The sequence below is a fragment of the Typopeltis vanoorti genome, chromosome 12 (genome assembly GCF_054136105.1).
Source record: "Typopeltis vanoorti isolate ZY-2024b chromosome 12, IOZ_Tvanoo_1.0, whole genome shotgun sequence".
NCBI lineage: Eukaryota > Metazoa > Arthropoda > Arachnida > Uropygi > Thelyphonidae > Typopeltis > Typopeltis vanoorti.
Window position 1 is genome coordinate 135600275 of NC_143560.1, and position 20953 is coordinate 135621227.

Below are 20953 nucleotides of genomic sequence, written 5' to 3' on the forward strand. Positions count from 1 at the left end.
ATTTGTCAGTGGACAACAGGTTATACAAGAGTAGATAAAAAGAGAAATTAACACAAACCAAACACCAGAATGGAAACAATAGAAAAATACAGAGCCAAAAGAAAAAATCATCTAGATTGGATGGTATAATGATAGCATATCTCGGAAGATGTCATAGTATAGAATATCATCTTCCTAGATATGTTAGTCCACCCAGTTAGCCTAGATGGCTATGCGCTTCGCAACCACATGCCCGGGGAAGGAATGTCCTAGGTTCAATTCCTGTTGGTGACGTGAGGAACTTAAAGATCTTCCTCAGCCACCAGTTTATCTGGGGTTTTTTCATCCCACAAGAAGGCAAACTGGCAAATGGAAACCACATTGCTCATAATCATCTCCCTAGTATGGTAGGATATAGCTACCCCCACCAGTCATTGCCTGAGGGAATAAGACAATAGGGGATATGATTATCATATACCATTTTGGTTTATTAACTATAAAGTGCCAAAGAAACAGAGGCAGACCGATGAAATGCTGAGATGAGGCCAAAACAAATCACCTGGCTTATATTTGTGAAAGGAGGGAGAAGAAGATATGTAAAAGACATATCACTATATAAAATAACATTTATCACATTTGCTAAATAGTTTCATTTATTCATATTAAAATTTTAATCAGCACGTGTAATCTATGTGATGCAATTCAAGTAATTCTCGTAATGCGGATGTTAGGTTCCACAGAAATGCTGCATCATATAAATCACATTATGCAAGACTCAGATCACATAGAAAAAGTAGGGTCATGTTCCGAAATCGTTTTGTTTTTTTTTTTAATTACATAAACAACGACATATCTAACAAAAATACATTTTTATATACGTGATTCACATAATTCAGGTAATTCATATTAAGAAAAGATAAATAATGAAACAAATACATAGTATAAAATTATAAAAATTACAAATTGTACATAAACTTCATTGCCCATACTGCATAAATATTTTAGGCAAAATAAAATAAAGTGCATATTTTAATCTTTCATAGCATGAGGATTTGAGGATCAGTTAATAAACATTGTTTTTTTTTTTCATGTATTCACCTTGTGCATTACTACAAAACAGTAGAGTAATTCTTTCTTTGAAAACTTTGAATCCAGGAACTGATCTTTCATTTTTCAAAATATAGATGTGTTTTTGCATTTTTTTCCGATATAACCAATTCATCTGCCCCATTGAACACCTTGTCTGCACTATAAATGTTTATAAACTTTGAGAGCTTTTTTTTTTTATTTAATAAGATTTCTATCAAAAGGAATTTTCCTTGGAGTGCAATCTTTTGTCCAAATCATTAGAGATATCAACATTTTTTCCATTAGAATATCGCATGCACGAGCAACGTACTTCGCACTTATCATTGACCCAGCAATAAACACTTTCTTGGATTTTATGTTCATTTTGTTTTATTGTTCAAATTGTTGATTCATTTAAATTTAAAGTCCTTGCAACAATGCCTGGTTTTTCTGCAATCTTCAGCCGATCCATGATTTTAATTTTTTCTTGGAGAGAAATTAATTTTCTTTCCAATGTTGGTTTTTCCCTTTCGTTGTAGTTTGTGTTCATTACTATAAAAATTTTTTTTTTACATAAAAAAGCAGCATTACATATTATATGTAAATCACCAGAAAATAAAGTGCTCAGCTTGAGATTAACACATTTATAATTTTTAATGCGCTTTCCTAGCAGAAAAAGAAGACAATTTTCAACAATAAACACTTTATACGGTAAACAATTGATGTACATGCATGCTAAAGGATATTTCCCTTGATATAAATTTGCTACTTGTGACTACACGTGCAATACAAGTAGATACAAGTTTAACGAAGATAAAATTTAATTTTCAAGTCACACGGTGAAAAACATATTAAAAGGGTTACTACAATTTGTAGACCATGCTTTTATTGAAACCTCATTGTATAAGTACTGCCTTGAACAAGGGTTAATACAATTTGTAGACTGCATTATATCGAAACTGCTTTGTATAAGTACCTTGTTATACAAGGTTACCTGTACTTATTTTATGAAAATTAAAAGTTATAATAAATTAAACACTTTCCTGCTTCAGATTTTAAATGTATATTTATGAATGATCTCAAGCTGTTTATCCTAGTTCTCAAGAAATAATAAATTTCCTGGGTTAAAAAAAAATGAAACCAGTTATAACTTAAGAGAACTGAGATAGAAATAAGATAGCTGATCAAGGAACTTGTTATGAAGGATGGTTGGAAATTGTGCTGTTGGTTTGAATGACAAAATCATATTAAAAATGGAGATAGAGAAAAAAAATTATCAGCATTCAATGTCACTTAAACAGAATGGGGGAGAAAATGTTAGCAAAATAGGTTTGATGGGAATGGGTGAAAGAAAGATCACAATCTAGCTGGTTTGCAGTAGTTAAGTAGTGTTGTAATGACCAAGATTTTATATTTGAGAATCTGGAAGAAAATTCAGCTATATCAAGCTAGTATTCCGTACATCCCTTGAAGGATACATATCAAAAATTTTACATTAGCATAAAAATCAAAAGAAAACTTTGCACATGAAATATCTTTGAATTTACTGTCCTGGTTGGATGAGGGGTTAGCATATATGCTCTCCGATCAGTAAATTGCATGCTTGATTCACACTGTGGTCATTTGTTTTTGTGATTGTCTTTAGGTAGGAGATGAATTTCATTGCTGATTGTGATATCACTGCTCTGCTCATTGGAGTCCTCAAATGGCTTGAAAAAGATCCATGTTTGGTCTCTAGAACAGGCTTCTCTGATCTTGCAAAAATAAAAATGAATATACAACACTAAAAATACAAGAAAAAGTCCTTAGCTCACTCAACTCACGTAGCAGGTTTACAACTTGTCATAAGTGACAATTCCATAATGAGAGAAAATGAACTAATTATATATGCTGGGACCCCAGACTGTAAGCATTAGTGCGATCTGGCTATTAGAATCAGACATACTAACTGGTATTTAATGTAAAGGGTACAGTATTTTCAGGAAAGATAGGAGAAGGAGTGTGCTACTAATGATATTGCATGACTAGAATCTATTTAGAGTTGAGACCTATGATTGTAGTACTACTACTAACAGTGTTTCATGTGGCAGTGAGTTTGAAGCCATCTGGTATGAGGTGGAATCTAACAAGATTAATCACATAGTGGGGTATTGTTACAGATCTGGTGGATTGGTTGCTAGTGATGAAAAAAATGGATCATCAAATATACAGAGCGTGATAAGAACAAATCAGAATGGGAGACTTTAATTATTGAAATATTGATTGGGTAGCAGTAGAATCTCATGAAAAGAATAAAAATGAATTTATTTATCTGTTGCAGGACAACTTCCTCAAGCAGAATGTGACAGAAGGAACTTGTGAGCAAAGAGTGTTAGATTTGATTATAGCGTCAGAGGAAGTTTCAGTTAAAGACATAACTATTCTGCCAGGCTGGTGACAGTGATCATGCAGTACTCACTTGGAAAGTGACTTAAGTTTATGAATGTTCCATTCAGAGTTTTCATGCTGAACTACAAAACAGAAAATTATGACCAAACGAGGAGTATACTGAATTCATTGGAATGTTATTGGTTGCTGGATGGGAAGAATATCAACACTGCGTTGGAAGCATCTAAACAATACTTAAATGATGCAATGTCAGAATGTGTCCCAAGAGTACGAAGAATACATAGGGCAGGAGTTAAATGGATGTGTAATCTTATTAAGCTAGACATTCGTAAGAAAAGGACGATGTGAAAAGAATACTGTGTGCATGAGGAAGATGTCCGTTATAAAAATTATAAGCAGCAGGCTAGAATAGCCACAACTGCTGTATAGAAAGCAAATCTGAGTATGAAAAGAAACTTGCTTTGTGTGCTAAAGACACCCCAGAGGAATTCTATCTATATGCTGCAAGTAAAAGAAAGAATCAATATGAATGAATAACTTTTCTAAATGGTGATGGCATGTGGGTGACAGATGCAGGAGGTTGTTCCTCTGAGTTCCCATTTTGTTAAAAGCTATGAACCTTGTGTATGCATTAAATTTAATAATTTTGATGAAGCAGGCCTTTCAGATCATGCTCTTAACACCTTGCACCAAATTGATTGAAAAAGTACTCGTTCATTACATCATAGAAAAACCTGGTATGAATAGAAATTGAAAGAAGCCTGTGAAATTTTGATTAACTGACCTAATCTTAATAATCAGATTTGGTTGGCTTAAAAATCCCAAGAATTTGGATAGCACACATTCAGCCCACTTAGTTCACATTTTCCAGCAAACCCTGACTCTAAACAAATTTTCAGCTTTTATTGGTCACTATCCATACTGGTTTGTTCTAATTTATATATATATATATATATATAGAAGTAAATTTTTTTTTTTTGTGTGTGTGTGTGTGTGTGTGTGAACATGTGTCTAGGAACAACAGTAGTTTTCTCCCTTCTGCGTCATTTGCTTTTTTTAGTGCCTGCGTGCACTTGTCATAGTTGTATGATCCCATGAAGATGGCAATGTGACATTGCCGAAAGTGTTGGTAAGTGACCCATTCCTATTCATCTTAGTTCACTGATTCCTAAAATATTAACTTGAGTTCTCATTTCTTCAATAGTTCAAGTTTCCTTGATACATACTTCTTACATTCTGTATTCCTATTTTATGTACATCAGCAAAGCAGAATTATCTTCTTCTTCTGAGATTAACTCTATCAGTAGTTGAACTTCCAGAAGGCTTTGATCCAGTTTCATCATTGTTGTTAACTATCTTGGAAGTTCCTCTTCTCTTTCCTAGTAACCATTTTGATGCCTTCTGATGTGGGTGTCTTATCTTCCAGCAGTATATCACAATAACTGAAGCCCCCGTTTATAAGATTTTCCTGGCACAATATATACGGAAGTGGTTTGCCTTCTTCTGTGTTTGTTTAGCCTATTGGTAAGGCAAATACATGGGAGAGAAGGCAGACTCCCACTGTGTAAGAGATGAAGAAAAATAAAAAAAGCAAAAGAAAAGATTGGGGAGAAGCAGCAAGAAAGAAGACTAGGGACTAGTCTACAGATAATATAACAGATGTATATTACACAAAGCAAGGCATGGTCAAGTATCAGGTTTGCCACTCTCATGCTCACTTAAAGTAAGCCCTTGAGGGCATTTCTTATCTACCAGTAGAAAAAAAAACGATGTATCACTTTATTGTACTCTGGATGGCAAATAGTTGCAACACATCTTACACTAGCTTGGAGAATTCTTGCTTTAATCCATATATTTTACCTTAGCATAAGCAGACGAAGACTAAAAAAAGAATATAACTTCTTATGAAATATGGTATACTTTCCAATTCTGCAAAAAAACTTCCTCCAACAAAATTTATTTTCTACCTTAATGTAATGGCCACCTTTTCTTAGTAATATTAAGTAGATAAGGGAAAAAATAAAAACAAAAGAAAATAAAAAATAAATGGAAACAATTTATGAAAATACAGTTACATGCATTATGAAATGTGGAATTTTTTTGTGACTTCCACTGATGAAAGTTTATAAATATGTAGTAAAGTAGTATACAGCGGGTGGGCTAAGGATTTAATTTTTTTCTTAATCATATACTACAATGGGTTTCCAAAAAGTAAGATAATGCATTTTTTTCCCTTAATAATGGTAAAAGAGAATAAGACAAAACATGGCAGACATATAGACCCCTTAATAACATTCAAAAAGGCTGCCGTGCCAGTGTTCCACTACTGTCTCTTCATAGCTAATTCCAATTGCAAGATAGTGGCTACAGGATGGTTTTGGACCATGCCAGCATGGTCCAAAACAGGTGTCCATGAAGTTATTCATTTTTTGTAAGTAAAAGGGACTTTATCAAGTGACATTCACCATGAACTGGTTTATATGTATTGCAAAAAGTTGATGTCAAGGAAGCAGGTGTGGTTTTGGTGCAATGAATTTAAAGCAGGACATTGAAAATCGATATCAGGCTTGTAGGTCTTCATCAAGCAAGACAGAAGGCAACATTTCATGAATTAATGGCATTATTCTTTAAGAGCAATGTGTGAAATTGCATGATTTGTGAATTTGAGTAAGTCCACTGTTTACAAAATTGTTCACAATGTTCTTGGCCGTCTATTGGTGTGCTCCTGCTGGGTGCTCTGACAATTGTCAGAAGAGTGGAAAGCAACATGCAGGGGATGTGTCTGGAGAACTGTTGTGATACAGCAACAAAGGCAGGGATTTTCTCTCTTGCCTGGTCACAGGAGACTAAATTTGAGTTCATCACTTTATCCTGGGGAGCAAACAAGACTCCATGACCAGTAAACATCCACAATCTCCTGTGTGCCAAACATTCATAACTGGGAGTAACTGTTCCCACTGAAAAGTGGGAACAGTTTCAGAAAACAATCTGAAAAATCATGGCAATAGTATTCTGTAAGTGAAGTTCTTGCCAAAGGGAGGAACAATTACTGCAGAGCTTTACTGTGCAACAATGGAAAAACCTGAAAGCCAACATTTAATGCAAATGACCAGGACTCCTGACAAGTGGTGTGATTTTGGTGCATGATAACACTTCTCCATGCACTGCGCAATACCGTTCATGAGCGGTTGTGCAGTAATAGTTGAAAAGCAGCCCAGACTTTGCACCATCTTCAGACTTTCATTTGTTCTGCCTCCTCAAGAAACACTCTTCCAGAAAGCATTTCACTAGGAATGAGGAAGTTCATTAAGCAGTGCAATGTTGGTTGCTGGGTCTGGGCACAGACTTCAGTGCCGGTATTTATATACTAATCTATCATTGGGACAAGAGCATCAATAAATTTGGGGACTTTGTGGAGAAGTAGTGCATGTTCACTTATTTGTTAGTGTATAATTTCACTAAGGTATTATTAAACATCCTTGAGGGGAAAAAAAAAAAACGTTTTCTTACTTTTTAAAAACCCCTCATAAGGAATTTCAATTCTCCAATAAGCAGGACAGTCTGCTTACTCTGATCAGTGAAATTCATCTACCATTTGAAGATAGTCACCAACATCCATAGCAGACTTTGAAACTGAACCTGCAGCCTTTTGTTTGGAGAGTGGGCACATTAACCTCTCTGCCAACCAAATCAGTGAAAACAGGAATGGATCCTGTATCTGTTTCATAATTTATATATCAGCTATTTTACATTGCCTACTGGTAATTGTTGAAATAATTCACGTCTAAAATTCTAAAATATTCCAGGATCTAAGTAATATTTTTCAAATGATATGTGACTGTCTTTCTTTCTTTCAAGGTTGCACAGTGGTCAGCATTATTTAATAACTTCTTATTTTTCTTCCCATCACAGATTTTAGGCCAACAGGCCTGCTCCAATCTCATGGTGTGTTTCTTGGTCTTCCAATTCATCTTTTTCCATTTATTTTATATCTGTATAGTATTTTTGGTAGTCTGCTATTGTCCATTTAATTTAGATGTTCTAACCATTTTTGTTTATATTTATTTATATAGTGGTTAATTGGTTTTATAATCAGGGATTGTAAAATTTCTTAATTTGTTTTATGGTCCCACTTATCTGAGAAATTTCATTTCTAGTGTTTGAATCCATTTTGAATTACTTTACATGTAATTTTTTTATTCGTGTAGGGTTCTCCCCTATCCTCTACTGTCCCTTAGGATTGATTGAGCCATCCTAATGAGAGATTAAGCATGTATTTTTATGACTGTAGATCCTTGTTCACCAGCCAGTTTGCCTGTTCTGAGGGATGGAAAACCTGAGTTTCTGGGTGAAAAAAACCCTCTACCTCTGTATGAGACCAGCTAAATCACCAAGAGACCAAATAAAGGATCCTCACAATAATGGACAGGAATCTAACCCAGGTCTTTTCAACCAAAGTACTGACTAAGCTACGGAGGCTGTTACATATACTTAAGAAAATAACACTTGATATTTCGGCCTCTATATTGAGGTCATCATCAGGAAAACATACAAATGAACGAGACACAAGCTACATGACACTACACAAAAGTAAGCTAAATCTAACTACTTTGTTAATCGTTTTTGCTATCCTGACCTATGGTGAAATAAATAAAAATAAATATAATGAAAAAATTAATAAAAATATAAAAATAAAATTGATAAATACTTTTTATTGCTGGCTGCCTGGTTGAGCAAGTAGTTAGTATACCTACTCTCCAATCAGCAGGTCAATGGTTTGAATTACACCATGAGCAGGGATGTTTGTGATTGTCTTTAAGTTGGAAATGAATTGCAAAAAATGTATTTAATTGATACAAATAGGGGGGGGGGGCGGAGAGGAGATATCCTAAGCATGCCCATGATACAAATGTAATCTTTTAGGTGGGAAGCACATTAAAAAAAATTATAACATACAGTGATTAAAAAAAAAAAAAAAAAAAATACAGCACAACTGCATCTTTACAGTCCTGTTGTCTTAAAGTCAGAAATGTCAAATGTTATTTTCTTAATTATAAGCAAAGTAATTTATATGTGTTTTTGTTTCCATAAATTCTATACAATGAATTCATAGATTATGATGAGAGAATAACCTCATTAGATTATCGAAAAATGTGTGCTAAGAAATTTTCATCTAAATAACATACTGTTAGTTTCTTTCTTTAATTATGTGCCTCACTAGGTTACACTGTTCTTTTCTCATATTTCATAATTTTCTCCCATCTAAGCCATGGTTCAGTACCTTTTTATAAACACCTTGGATATTATATAGAGTACATTTCTGGATATTTTGTGAAAATTTCTATTTTTAGGAAACCTCAGAAAGGCTACATAATTTTAAAATTGACTTGTAAGCCAATTGACTTTTTTTTAAAATAAAATTATTTCACAAAGGTATGGTAATTCCATTTTTTATGTCTTTTGTGTTGAAATGTGGTGGCTTTTTTGTATGTGAAAACTTGTAAAGGACACTTTTAAGATAATCATTACGAATACATTGATCATGTAAGACGCCAAGAAGCATCACTCGAGTGCAAATTCTTGGCCTCTTACATGATCTTGAATTGGCCACAATTTTTTTTTCCTGGCTATGTGATGGAAAGAGTAAGCATTAATAACCAGCCAGTGTGAGTAGTATTTTGTGTAACCTTCCTGGATGTTTTATAGCCTACCTAGTTTTTGTTTACCATAATGTTTTCAGAGCATAATTCATTTATTCTCAATAGCATATATTGTCTTTTGATGAAATGTATTGAAGTGCAGGAAGTTCATCCATGTTGACAGTGTTTCTAATCAAGAGTGTCTTTGATATATCACCAAAATATATACAAACAAGTTTCAGACACCCAAAATTTTTCATTATTTTAATTACTAGTAAGTAACCACAAATTTTAGAAGCAGGCCTTTCACAACCATTCCATCAGTCACTTGCTGACAGTATCAGGTGGTAGCTGATATACTGCATTATTAACAGTATTTTTATATGCATTTTATTCCCCGTTTTCTTCTTTTCCGAGTTATCTGTTAATTATTAACCAAAAAAGTATTAAAAAAACCTATTACTGTGGTTTTACGTGTGTTTATTTAGTCATGAATTCTCCACAGGTTTCTTTATATAATAAAGAAACAGACTACACAGAATACGGACTTACTAGGCAAACTTCAACTGAAACAGGGTAAGCTACGTGCCCGAATCTCTTTTTTAAAAAAGTGCAGACGTGATAAACTCATTCTAACGTTCGCTAAATTAAAGAAAGTTATTAAATCACTAGGTGCTCATAAAATCTATCAGAAAGCAAGCCATTCACTTCTGCTTAATCAGTTACGAGTTTCTAAACACGAATTGGCAACAAATAATTTAAAAATTACAGAATTAGAAGCAGAACTGTCAAACATGTTAAATCAAGAGTTGCGACAAGTGATTATTAGTGTTTCAAAAAATTCGGGGACCAAAGCTTTTGATAAACGTAACACTAACCTACATAAAAAATACCTCAGTTTGTCAAAACGATCTAAGAAAAATACCAACAAATTACCGTCCAAAAAATGGGTGGTTAATTTATCTAACCGTCCTCTAACAGAAGATGAATTACATGTTCTAGCAAGAGGTCATAAGTTTGCCATTCCTCCAAGATGCTTACCATATCTAGATTTTATACATAACATCAAAAGAAACATTGGCCACCTCTCCAGTATTGAAGCCAACAAACTTCATGTTGTTGCAAAAATAATTTTTGATGCCAAACCCTCAGACTTAAATATTCCACCATCAGAATTGAAATTTCGATCTCGGAGTAGTAAATTCATTTTCCGGTCATATGACTGAGTACAAGAACCACAGTGGTATTTCCCTTGTTGGCTCTGGTGATGATTATGTTTTTACTACTCCGAGATCGAAATACTTATACAAAACTTGATTATGATCCCACCAAAAGACAGCCCAAGAAACTGAACAAGCTACTTGATGAAACAACTTCTTTAGATGAAGAAACTGTAAAAAAACTCAAGACATACCATGCTAGACCTCCTAGAATATATGGTTTACCCAAACTTCACAAGAACAACGTCCCACTCAGACCTGTCATTGATTCTATTAGCAGTCCGACTTACAAGTTAGCAAAATTCTTATCTAACCGAGAAGGTTAGATAAGAATTTTCAATGTGGGGACGGAGAACGTCCCCACATTGATCACTCAGCCTCATCAATTAAAAATTCGACAGAGTTTCACGCTAAAATAAAAGACACTCGACTGTTAGAAACTGACATGCTAATTAGCTTCGACATTGTCTCCCTCTTCACTAATATCCCCCATAAGGAAACATCTGTCTGATATTGTAACTATTCAAATTTATGACTAAATTTAACACACGTGAACCACATTAGTAGGTTTTTTATTACGTAAATATTTCATCCTAGGTATCTTAGGACATCATCAGCACAGTATGATAATACTAGGAATGACAAAAGAAAGAGCGCGTACGTACAAAGGAATCCAAATTGCTTGCAGTGGTGCATTGCAGCCTGAACTTAAATTAAATTGAATTACTTAAATTAAAATTAATTACAGTTAAGTTATTATTTTACACAATTTTATATGACAATTTCCCATACTTTAGGGATGGCACGAACATCATTGTGGTTTAACTTTGGTCTGTGGAGTAGGGCTTCGGCACTTTCTTTATATAAACGTTCATATTTATATGAAGATCTGTGTAGAAGTTTTGTCTTTTTCCAATGGATCTTATGGTTTGAGTTTTCAACTCCGTGTTGAGCGAGGCCTGATTTATGGTCATCATCAGCCACTTCTCCACACATCAACCTAGACAAGAACAAACCCATAGGATACCTTATGTCAAAAGCATCTCAGAGTGACTTTAAAAAATTATGAAAAAATACAAACTTGCTGCGACTTACAAACCCATCAACCAGATCTACAACTTGTTACCTTCGCCTAAAGACAAACTCCCACCTCTGTTACTACCTGACGTGTACGAGGTACCATGCTCCTGTAAACTGTCGTACTATGGGCAGACAGGCAGATCTGTTCTTAAATGCATCTCTGAACATCAAGATCACATCCATCTCATCAAGCCACAGAAATCCGGTCTCTCCCAACACAGAGTTGAAAACCCAAACCATAGGATCCACTGGGTAAAGACCAAACTTCTACACACAGATCTTCATACAAACATGAACGTTTATATAAAAAAAGTGCTGAAGTCCTACTTCACAGCCCCAATCTAAACTGCAATGATGTTCTTGCTATTCCTAAAGTATGGGAAAACTACATGCATTTGGATTCCATTGTATTCATGCGCTAACGATGTACTAACTGTACTAACTCAACTGTACTCGTTAGTACAGTTGAGTACTAAATGTACTCAACTGTACTAACGATGTCCTAAGACACTTAGGTCAAAATATTTACGTATTAAAAAAGCTATTACTGTGGTTTTACGTGTGTTTATTTAGTCATGAAATAAACACACGTGTGTTTATTTCATTTTAAAAAGCCAGCAGTTCAATAATGAAAAATTGTTACATTTTTTAAAGTGTTAATGATGATAATATCCTAGTCCTAATTATTGTTGAATTTAAGAAATTAAAGGGGCAGGATGAATAATTCCTTAAGAACTGGTAGGTTAATACCTCTGAAATTAATGGTAGAGATTCTAATAAGAATTTGAGCAGCACTTAGTTTTTACTAGTAAAAGATTGAGATGAAGTGAAATATCAGTTTTTATTCCAGTGACAGGTGGCACAGCTCCACTTGTCCTGCATTGTTTGAAACTGTAGATTTATATTTGTACATTAAAGTCCTAGCTTTTGAGAATTGGATTAAGTCAGTTTTGTTTAACAGATTCCCAAATCTTGTATTTGAGTATAAAGATCCTGAGAATAGTTTTGATAGAAGAAAAGTTCATGGTTTGGTTTGTCAACTTATTGAAGTTAAAGATCCAGATACTGCAACTGCTCTGGAAGTAACAGCAGGTGGCAAGGTTTGTATAAGGCATCTTATCTTATTTGTTATCATAATAGAATACACACGAGCATGCACTATCCAGCAATAATTGTTCAGACACTTTAGCAATTTACAATTGATACCAGCAGGCGAAAACCCTAATATTGGGTATGTCCACCTTTGGCTTTGATCACCTCCTGCACCCTTTGAGGGAGGCTTTCCACCAATGTACAGCAAAAAATCAGGTGGAATTTGTCTCCATTCCTTCATCAAAGCAGCATTGAGTTCAGCTACAGATTGAGGAGACTTGCTGCTTTGGACTTCAATCGCTCCTCCAGTTCGTCCCACAGGTGTTTGATGGGATTGAGGTCAGGACTCTGCACAGGCCAGGGCAGTCTATTAACACCCATCTTGTCATATCATTCAATAACAGCTGCAGCTTTGTGGCATGGAACATTGTCGTCTTGATAGTAACACTGGTCCATTCCATAAAAACTCCATATTGTAGGTAGCATCTGATTATCCAGAATATCAAGGTACTAAGCTGCCTTCATGGAACCTTGGACAAACACCAGTGGTCCCACTGCAAACCAGCTGAATGCATTCCACACCATTACTCCTCCACCATCAAACTTTACTGTGGATACAACACACTGTGGTAACAATCGTCCACCAGATACCTCCACACCCTGCCATCAGACTGGAAACAGATGAACCTTCTTTATCACTCCAGAGTACTGTTTTCCATTGGTCAATTGTGCAGTTCACAAGCTCTTTGCACCAGGCCAGATGAACCGCCGTGTTTATTATTGTGATTTTTGTACAGTATCAATGCTCACCATGATGTTATTGGGCTCCCCCTGATGCCTACAACGCCCAACCCCCCGAGTTCCGGACTGGTAGGCCACTTCTCCCTGAATTCTGATGACTTAAATTTTGAAGACTCGAAATGCCCCCCCCGCATACGGCACCCAACTCCCTGAGTTGGTAGGCCGGTTCTCTTTGAATTCAGATCACTCGAATTTTGAAGACTCGAAAGGGGGGTTCTGCTCCCCTCTACTGCACATACGGTGCCCAATCCCCTGAGTTCTGGACTGGTAGGCCTGTTCTCCTTGTATTCTGATGACTCGAATTTTGCAGACTCGACGCTCAGGGTAGCCCTGAGTTTCAAAACATTTCAAATAACTTGACACAAAAACGTTACAAAAAAAACTTATCATTTTATATTATAGAGTAGATATATATATATACTCCATGAGAGATCTAAAGAGATTTCTGACTGATTTTAATTTTAACAGTATTGCATCACCAAAGAAACTTAAATTAATGAAAGAATGTTTATTAACTGGCTTATATTTTGCTGGATTTCAAACCAGCATCTTTATAGCAAAATATGTTACACTCTTTTTCAGGGGGTGAGGGAGTCTGGGAAGTTCTGATAATCACCTAGAACATAAATGATATTAAACCTGTCAACCTGCTTACACTAACAAGCACCAACACTGTACTAAATAGTAGACTAAAGCATACCATCTTTCAGAACCTTGGCTGCACTAAGCAGTGGGCAACAGCTCACAACCACAATTTCAGACCTGAGCAGTAGCAAGTACAAGCAACAGGCAAGAACTTGCTGCCATTTAAAACAGGACCTACTCCAGGATAGCCCTCAGATGAGCATTATTGAAATCTCATGAGTGGTAAGTTGACCTGTAGAGATACCAAAATGATTTTTCATAGAATTAATACCGAAGTCAGTTTTCATAGTAGCAAAATGGTGTCACAGGGTTACAAACTCAAATTTGTTATTTTGAGCTAAAAGTTGTAATAAAATTGGGTAAAAAATGCGGCATTTTTTCTTTTTAACTCTAACTTTACAGCTATGAGAATAAAGCATTAGTAATATTACATACCATATAATATTAATATGAAATAAGTGAGTCTGAATTGAAACCATAAAAATAATTAAAAGACTGATTTTTAACTAAGTTTAGCTAGTTATCTAGCATTTGCAATGTATTATGCTCATTCTTCATCAACCGAGGAAGAGATGGAGAGAGCAGGTGGAGGAGGATATGAGGATGAAGAACTCGGATGTGATTACAGCCTAAGACACGAGGATGTGGAGGAGACTCACCAAAAAACAGCGACCCCCACTTAGATGGGACAAGCTGCAGAAGAAGATAAAGTGGATTCATCTAGAAGTTTCACTTTAGTGACAGTACTTGATTGAAAAAGTTTATTAACCTTCTGAACTTCCTCATTTATTGGATGCAAAAAGGGTACAAAGGAGAAAGATGAGGTTCTCCTCATCTTGGTACATTTCATATAAAATTTTGCAAGTATATGTTTCATCTTTTCTTTTAATATCAAAATAGGTCTTAAATTCAAACCACTGTGTTATGATTCTTCCAATAGCAGGTTTAGGCACCTTGTGTTATAGCCTCTGGAAATTTTAAAGGAGTTTTGCTTTCATTTATTTATAACTTGATATAGTATTTATAAGATAACCATCTCATTTATAATAGAGAACTAATTGTGTGTCACCACAATAAGAAATTCTAAATTTCTTGGAATTATTCTGAAGAACCATGTGAAATTGCCAACAGAATCAGATTGCTTATGCTTTTAAAATAAAATCAGCGATGGGTATTTGTTATGTCACAGGGGAAATGTGACTTAATGAGGACAAGGGTCTCTGCATTCTGCAACAATGAAGTAATGTCAAGGCTAATCATACTGTTAGAATCTGTTGGGATTCGTTTTTTATGAATGTTTTAATGTGTAGGGAATTTTTAATAAAATAGGGAGAGTTGCCTCTGATGAGGGAGGGGGGGGTGATTTGGATAAATGGCTAGGTTGTGGGTGGGTTATCTCTGCTGTCAACTGTTGGATGAAGGGAGTTATCAAGTTTGCAATTTTTGGGAGCCCCATATATCTGGGATGTCTTGTCATTGATATGGTTTAGCCTTTTTTTTGGCCAAGTTTTAATTAAAAAAAAATTTTTTTTAATAACTTGTGTATATATATATATATATATATATATATATATACAGGGTGTTCGGGATAAATTTGACAGTTTCGTAAGGAAAAAGAAAATCTTCTTTGTATCTATTAAATTTAATGAATTGACAAAAAAACATTACAGGCAGAGTTAATTACAATACTATCAACAAGATTTACTCAAAATAACCACCATTAGCATCGATCACAGCTTCAATTCTGCTTCGGAACCTCGAACAAGCTGATGCTACAGTCTCCCTGGGAAGGGCCGCAAAAACTGTTTTAATTTTATCCATTAACTGGGCTTTTGTATTACTGGAAGTGCGATTGGTGTCTTTTTCAACTGCGCCCCATACAAAATAATCTATGGGGTTAAGGTCTGGGGAGTTTGGAGGCCAAACATTTGGACTGGTGAAGTCGTAGAAATTTTCAGACAACCATTTTTGACTTTTCCCAGAGGTGTGGCAAGGGGCCGAATCCTGCTGCCATACATACGGCCTACCATTGGCTACCCTTGTTATCCAGGGCTTGACTACAGTTAGCAACTCCACGAACAAAGCCCGAATTCCAATGCCAGGGTTCTTCAACACCTGTTCCTGCAGATTTGCGAGGAATTCTGCTGTACGAACGCAATCAGATCGTCTGCTAGGGATCTTTCTTCTTGCTACATCCTCGTAGTCACCATTGCAAGTCTCTAGTTCATTCCTGATTGTTTTTACTGTATTCAGGGAGCATTGGGCAGCAGTCGTAATATCCTTATTTTGATGGCGGGCACGAATCATCATGATACAAGTTATTCTCTTCCATGATTCAGGTGGGTTCCAGCTATCCATCCTTTCTGACATCTTGTATATGAATGAAGAAGGGTCCAAACTTTTAAATGAAGAGAAGTGTGTGTTAATACATGTAACTTACGGAAAAATATAATTAATTATAAATATGTCAAATTTATCCCGAACACCCTGTATATATATTTTTTTTCTCTTGAGATTTGATAGGATCCCAATCTGTGATCTGATAAGTAGAAGAGATGAGATGTTGATTCCTTTTTCTATTATAATAATAGTTGAATTTCCTTTGTCTGCTTTTTTCTATAATATTTTTTTTTTTTTTTGTATTGTATTATGTTTTGAGTGCTGATATTTCTTTAGGAGGAATGTTACCCTTGGAAGGTTTGGATTTTATCAGAATACTGGCCACATCTGGCTGAATGTTATTAGATACTGTAGGTAAGAGATCATAGATACCCTGTTCTGTGCTAGTCATTATTTTCAAAACTAGTACCTTTTTTTGAGAATGATGGTGAAAATATTCCCTCAACTGAGTGAATTGATAAGTATTGAGAGTAACTGTGACTCTAGATTCACAACTACACATTCTTGCAATAGTTGCAGTTGGGAAGTGTTATGATTAGGACTCCCGAAATACACCTTAAATCTACTAGCCCCCAAAATTTTACTCGTCCAAGGTTTTTTTTTTTTTTTTTCTGCACAAAATGTTGACAAAACAAAGTAATATATTCTTTAATTCTAAGTTTATCTTACACGTAATTATACAGACATATTCTTTCCTTTAAAGTGAATTTAAAACATACACTACAGTGCATCTCATCACAACTCATTTTATGTTTTCCTTTCTTTATTGTTCATAGTGAAAGGTGAATGTATATAAATTATTCATGAACAATAATTTAACAAGAAACACAAATTGTAAAATTCAAGAAAACAAGAGTAGATAACATTCAATGTGGAGCCAGATTCAGCTTTCACGATGCACTCAGTCACTTGATCTGGTCTTTGACTTGTCTTTGCAAGATAATTGCATTTTCTAACCTGGATTTTCTAACTTGTGTTTTGTTCACGGATGAAGCTTCATTTACCTGCGAAGGGGGTCTTCAATCACCACAGTGCTCATGTGTGAGCCCATGAGAACCCACACACAGTGCATCACATGCTGCACAACAATCCTTTGTTAATGTATGGGCAGGTATCGTCGCTGACTGTTTAGTCGGCCTGTACCTATTACCACCCTGACTGGACTTCCAGAAGTATCGGACCTTTCTGGAAGAAGTTCTGCCGGATTCACAGACCAATGTTCCAATGACTGTGCATTGACAGATGTGGTTCCAACAGGATGGGGCTCCAGCCCCTCTCAAATCTGTGTGTCAGTATTTGGACAGGTCCTTTGGGGCTTGATGGATTGGGCATGGTGGACCCATTGCATGTCCCCCATGCTCACCTGATTTATTGAGCATTGATTTCTTTCTGTGGGAGAACCTTAAATGTGGGGGAAGCCAACAGAAATGCCTGTTGCCTCTGACATGGACCTCGTGTCAAGAATCGGCATTGTCGCTGCTAATATCCTGGAAAATCTAGGTATTTTCGAGAATGTACGGCAATCAATGCGTCGTCGGTGTCAGGCATGCATCGCTGTTAATGGTCGTAACTTCGAGCACCTGATGTGAAACCATATTATGTATCCAACTACTATTGTACTGTTCAGTTACACCTAATAAAGTTTTTTACACTATTTCCTGCCTTGTGTTATTTCTGTATCTTTGTGTCCCTGTTAGTACCTTCCTGTGGTGTTTCCGGTCATGCTTTCCTATGTGAATATGGTTGATTTTGATGTTCCCTACCTCCCCTCAAAGTTTGTATGTGGAATTTTGAACCACCCTGTGTGTGTGTGTGTGTGTGTGTGTGTGTGTGTGTGTGTAAAGTTAACTTTGAATGAGATGAATGCATTGATTTGATTAAAAATTTTATTTATTGGAAACTGTAGTTTAATTTAACTGCATATCTTCTTCTTCTTGAGTATTCTGCAATTAAGCAGGTTCTTCTCTTAGTAGCAAAAACTACTAAGTTTTTGTTCTGTTTATGTTCTGAGTTCTGTTCTGAGCCTTCTCTTTCAAGGTTGTGTACCTGTCTCCATTCAGCATGTCATCTAATATTGTTTTCCTTACTCTTCCTCTGGGTCTTTTTCCTTCCATGGCATCTGATGATTCCATTCCCTCTCAGAATATGTCCGATCCAGTTTCCCTTTCTTCTTTTCATCGTCCTTAACAGACTTCTTTCTTCTTCTACTCTTTTTAAGACAATTTTATTAGTTATTTTATCTGTCCATTTGGTTTTTTCCACCTTTCTCCAAATCCACATTTCAAAGCTTTCCAAAATCTTACTTTCTTCAATCTAAGTTTTAGCTACATAGAGGGCAACACTCCACACATGACATTTTATTAGTCTTTTCTTTGGGTTTCTATCCATTTTACTTCTGAATAAATTCCATTTTCTATTAAAGGCATTTCTTCCCATCACTGTTCTTGCTTTTATGTCACTTTTACATCTTCCATCACTGCTAATCACACTTCCTAGATATTTCAATGTCTTTACTTGATTCATATTTTCACCATTTATTCCAATATCCATATTTTCCTCTTTCCTTGCTATTTTCATTACCTTTGTCTTTCTTATGTTAATTTTCATTCCATAATTGGTAGAAGATTCCAGTAATCTGTTCAACAGATGTTGTAGTCCTGTTTCAGTATTTGATGATAATGCCTTGTTATCTGCATATCTTATTGCAGATATCTGTCTACCTCCAATCTTTATTTCTTCTTCCAAATTCTCCAGTGCCTCTTTTAGCATTGCTTCTGAATACATGTTAAACAAAATTGGTGACAGAAAACAGCCTTGTCTTACTCCTCGTCCAATAATACCTGGTTCTGTTGTACCATATATGTCTCTCACCATGGCAGTTTGTCCCATATACAGTCATACCCCGAAGTTACGTGTTAGGTGGGACCAACAAAAAGGTGCGTAACTCTGGTATAATTTTGCATACAAACATACAAAATATTAGTTAATCGGGACCAAAGGTTTACAAAAACACCTATATTTTTTAAGAAATATAATCATAATTGTAGTTTTTCGTACATAAAAAAAAAAAGTTATTTCGATGTCAATGATTTCATAAAATCTAATAGATTCATCTGACGGCATAATGTCTTTTTCTTGTCGCACAAAATTTCTTCATAGCAAGGTAATGAATTTTTTATTCCTTACCTTGTGGCTACAATTCGTTCCTCGTTAGAATCTATGTTCTCCAAACTCTGTAAACTTTTCTTTTATGATTGTTCTTACTGTGGGTTCCTGTAGATCAAACTTCTTTGCTAGCTCACAAATTTTCATTTCGACTTCAAAATCCTTAATAATGTTGAGTTTTGTTTCCAAAGTCAATGTTTTTCTTTTCTTGCTAGCCATAGAAGAATCGGATGTGTTTCCTTTGGACGACATTATTATTTTTTATGTGGTAAAATTTTTATCAAGAACATAACATTAAACAATCGCCAGTTTGTAGACTATAAAAACCATGTATGAATGGAGACCGTGCGAAACACGTCAGTGCTTGTTCATAGCATGTGCGACATTGGCGAATGCGGCTGACACCAGAAAGATACGGCTAACGGCGTAGCAGGACGGGAATACGTACATATATGAAACCGTGTAACTCCGGATTCGCGTAAGTCTGGATATGACTGTATAGTGAAATAATTAGCCTTCTGTCTTTCCAATCTATACCAATCTTTTCCACTACTTCCACCATCTTATCCCATTTTACAAAGTCAAAAGTTTTTTTAAAATCTATATAATAGATATTAATTTCTTTATTCACTTCCAGACTACTTTCACTTACAATTCTTAACAGTCCAATCGCATCTCTTGTTCCCCTACTCTTCCTGAAACCAAACTGATCTTCTCCCAGAAATTCTTCCACCTTAGATGCAATTCTTCATGTTAAGATTCTCATAAGTATTTTTGATGTATGGGAAATGAGGCTTATTATTCTAAAATCCTTGCAGTTCACTGCATTACTTTTCTTTGGTATAGGTATAAATATTAAGGTCATAAAATCTTTTGGTAATTCTCCTTTGTTATAAATTAAACTTATTATTTTGGTTATTTCTTCAGTTCCTTTCTTCTGAAGTTGTTTCAGAAGAAAGGAACTGAAAATGTAACTGCATATATGATATATAAAACATTTTCTCCTGTACTGGAAGTGTGTGAGATTTATTTTCAAGTAAAGCACCATAACGATAACAAATAAAGGCCGATGATCTTTACAGCTTCACGACTGAAATGAAAACTGGAAGTGTGTCGTGTGCAGCATGCATGAAAGTGAAATGAACCCTATATATTGCTCTGAGGGAAATGAGATTTTTGGAACACAAAAGCAGATATTTACAAAGTTTTTCATATAGAAAGAAAAACATCTAAATTAAGTTGTTTTTCAAAACTGGGATGCAGCGTTTAATTACTTTGAAAAAACAGTCTTTCATATAGAAGGAACAATAAAGTTCTGAACTTTAAAGGAGATAAAAGGAGGGATGAAAGCAAAGTTGATTGGCTCACATTATAACTTTTAGAGAAAACCGACAAATATAATTGCAGATGTTTTTGCTGTTCTTTAAAATTGAAAGGCTGTAGTTTCAAATTAAGGATTTCCAGAAGTTTTATTTC

At 35.3% G+C, this 20953-nt stretch overlaps 1 protein-coding gene across 3 annotated transcripts in view; it reads left to right on the forward strand.

Annotated features, from left to right (window-relative positions):
- Positions 1 to 20953, forward strand: part of SMC2 (structural maintenance of chromosomes 2) — a 555382-nt gene that overhangs the window by 233797 nt on the left and 300632 nt on the right. For all 3 annotated transcript variants that reach the window (XM_090401108.1, XM_090401106.1, XM_090401107.1), the window contains one exon: positions 12336 to 12474. In XM_090401108.1, coding sequence (XP_090257234.1) covers positions 12336 to 12474 — 139 coding nt within the window. The remainder of the gene's footprint in view (positions 1 to 12335; positions 12475 to 20953) is intronic.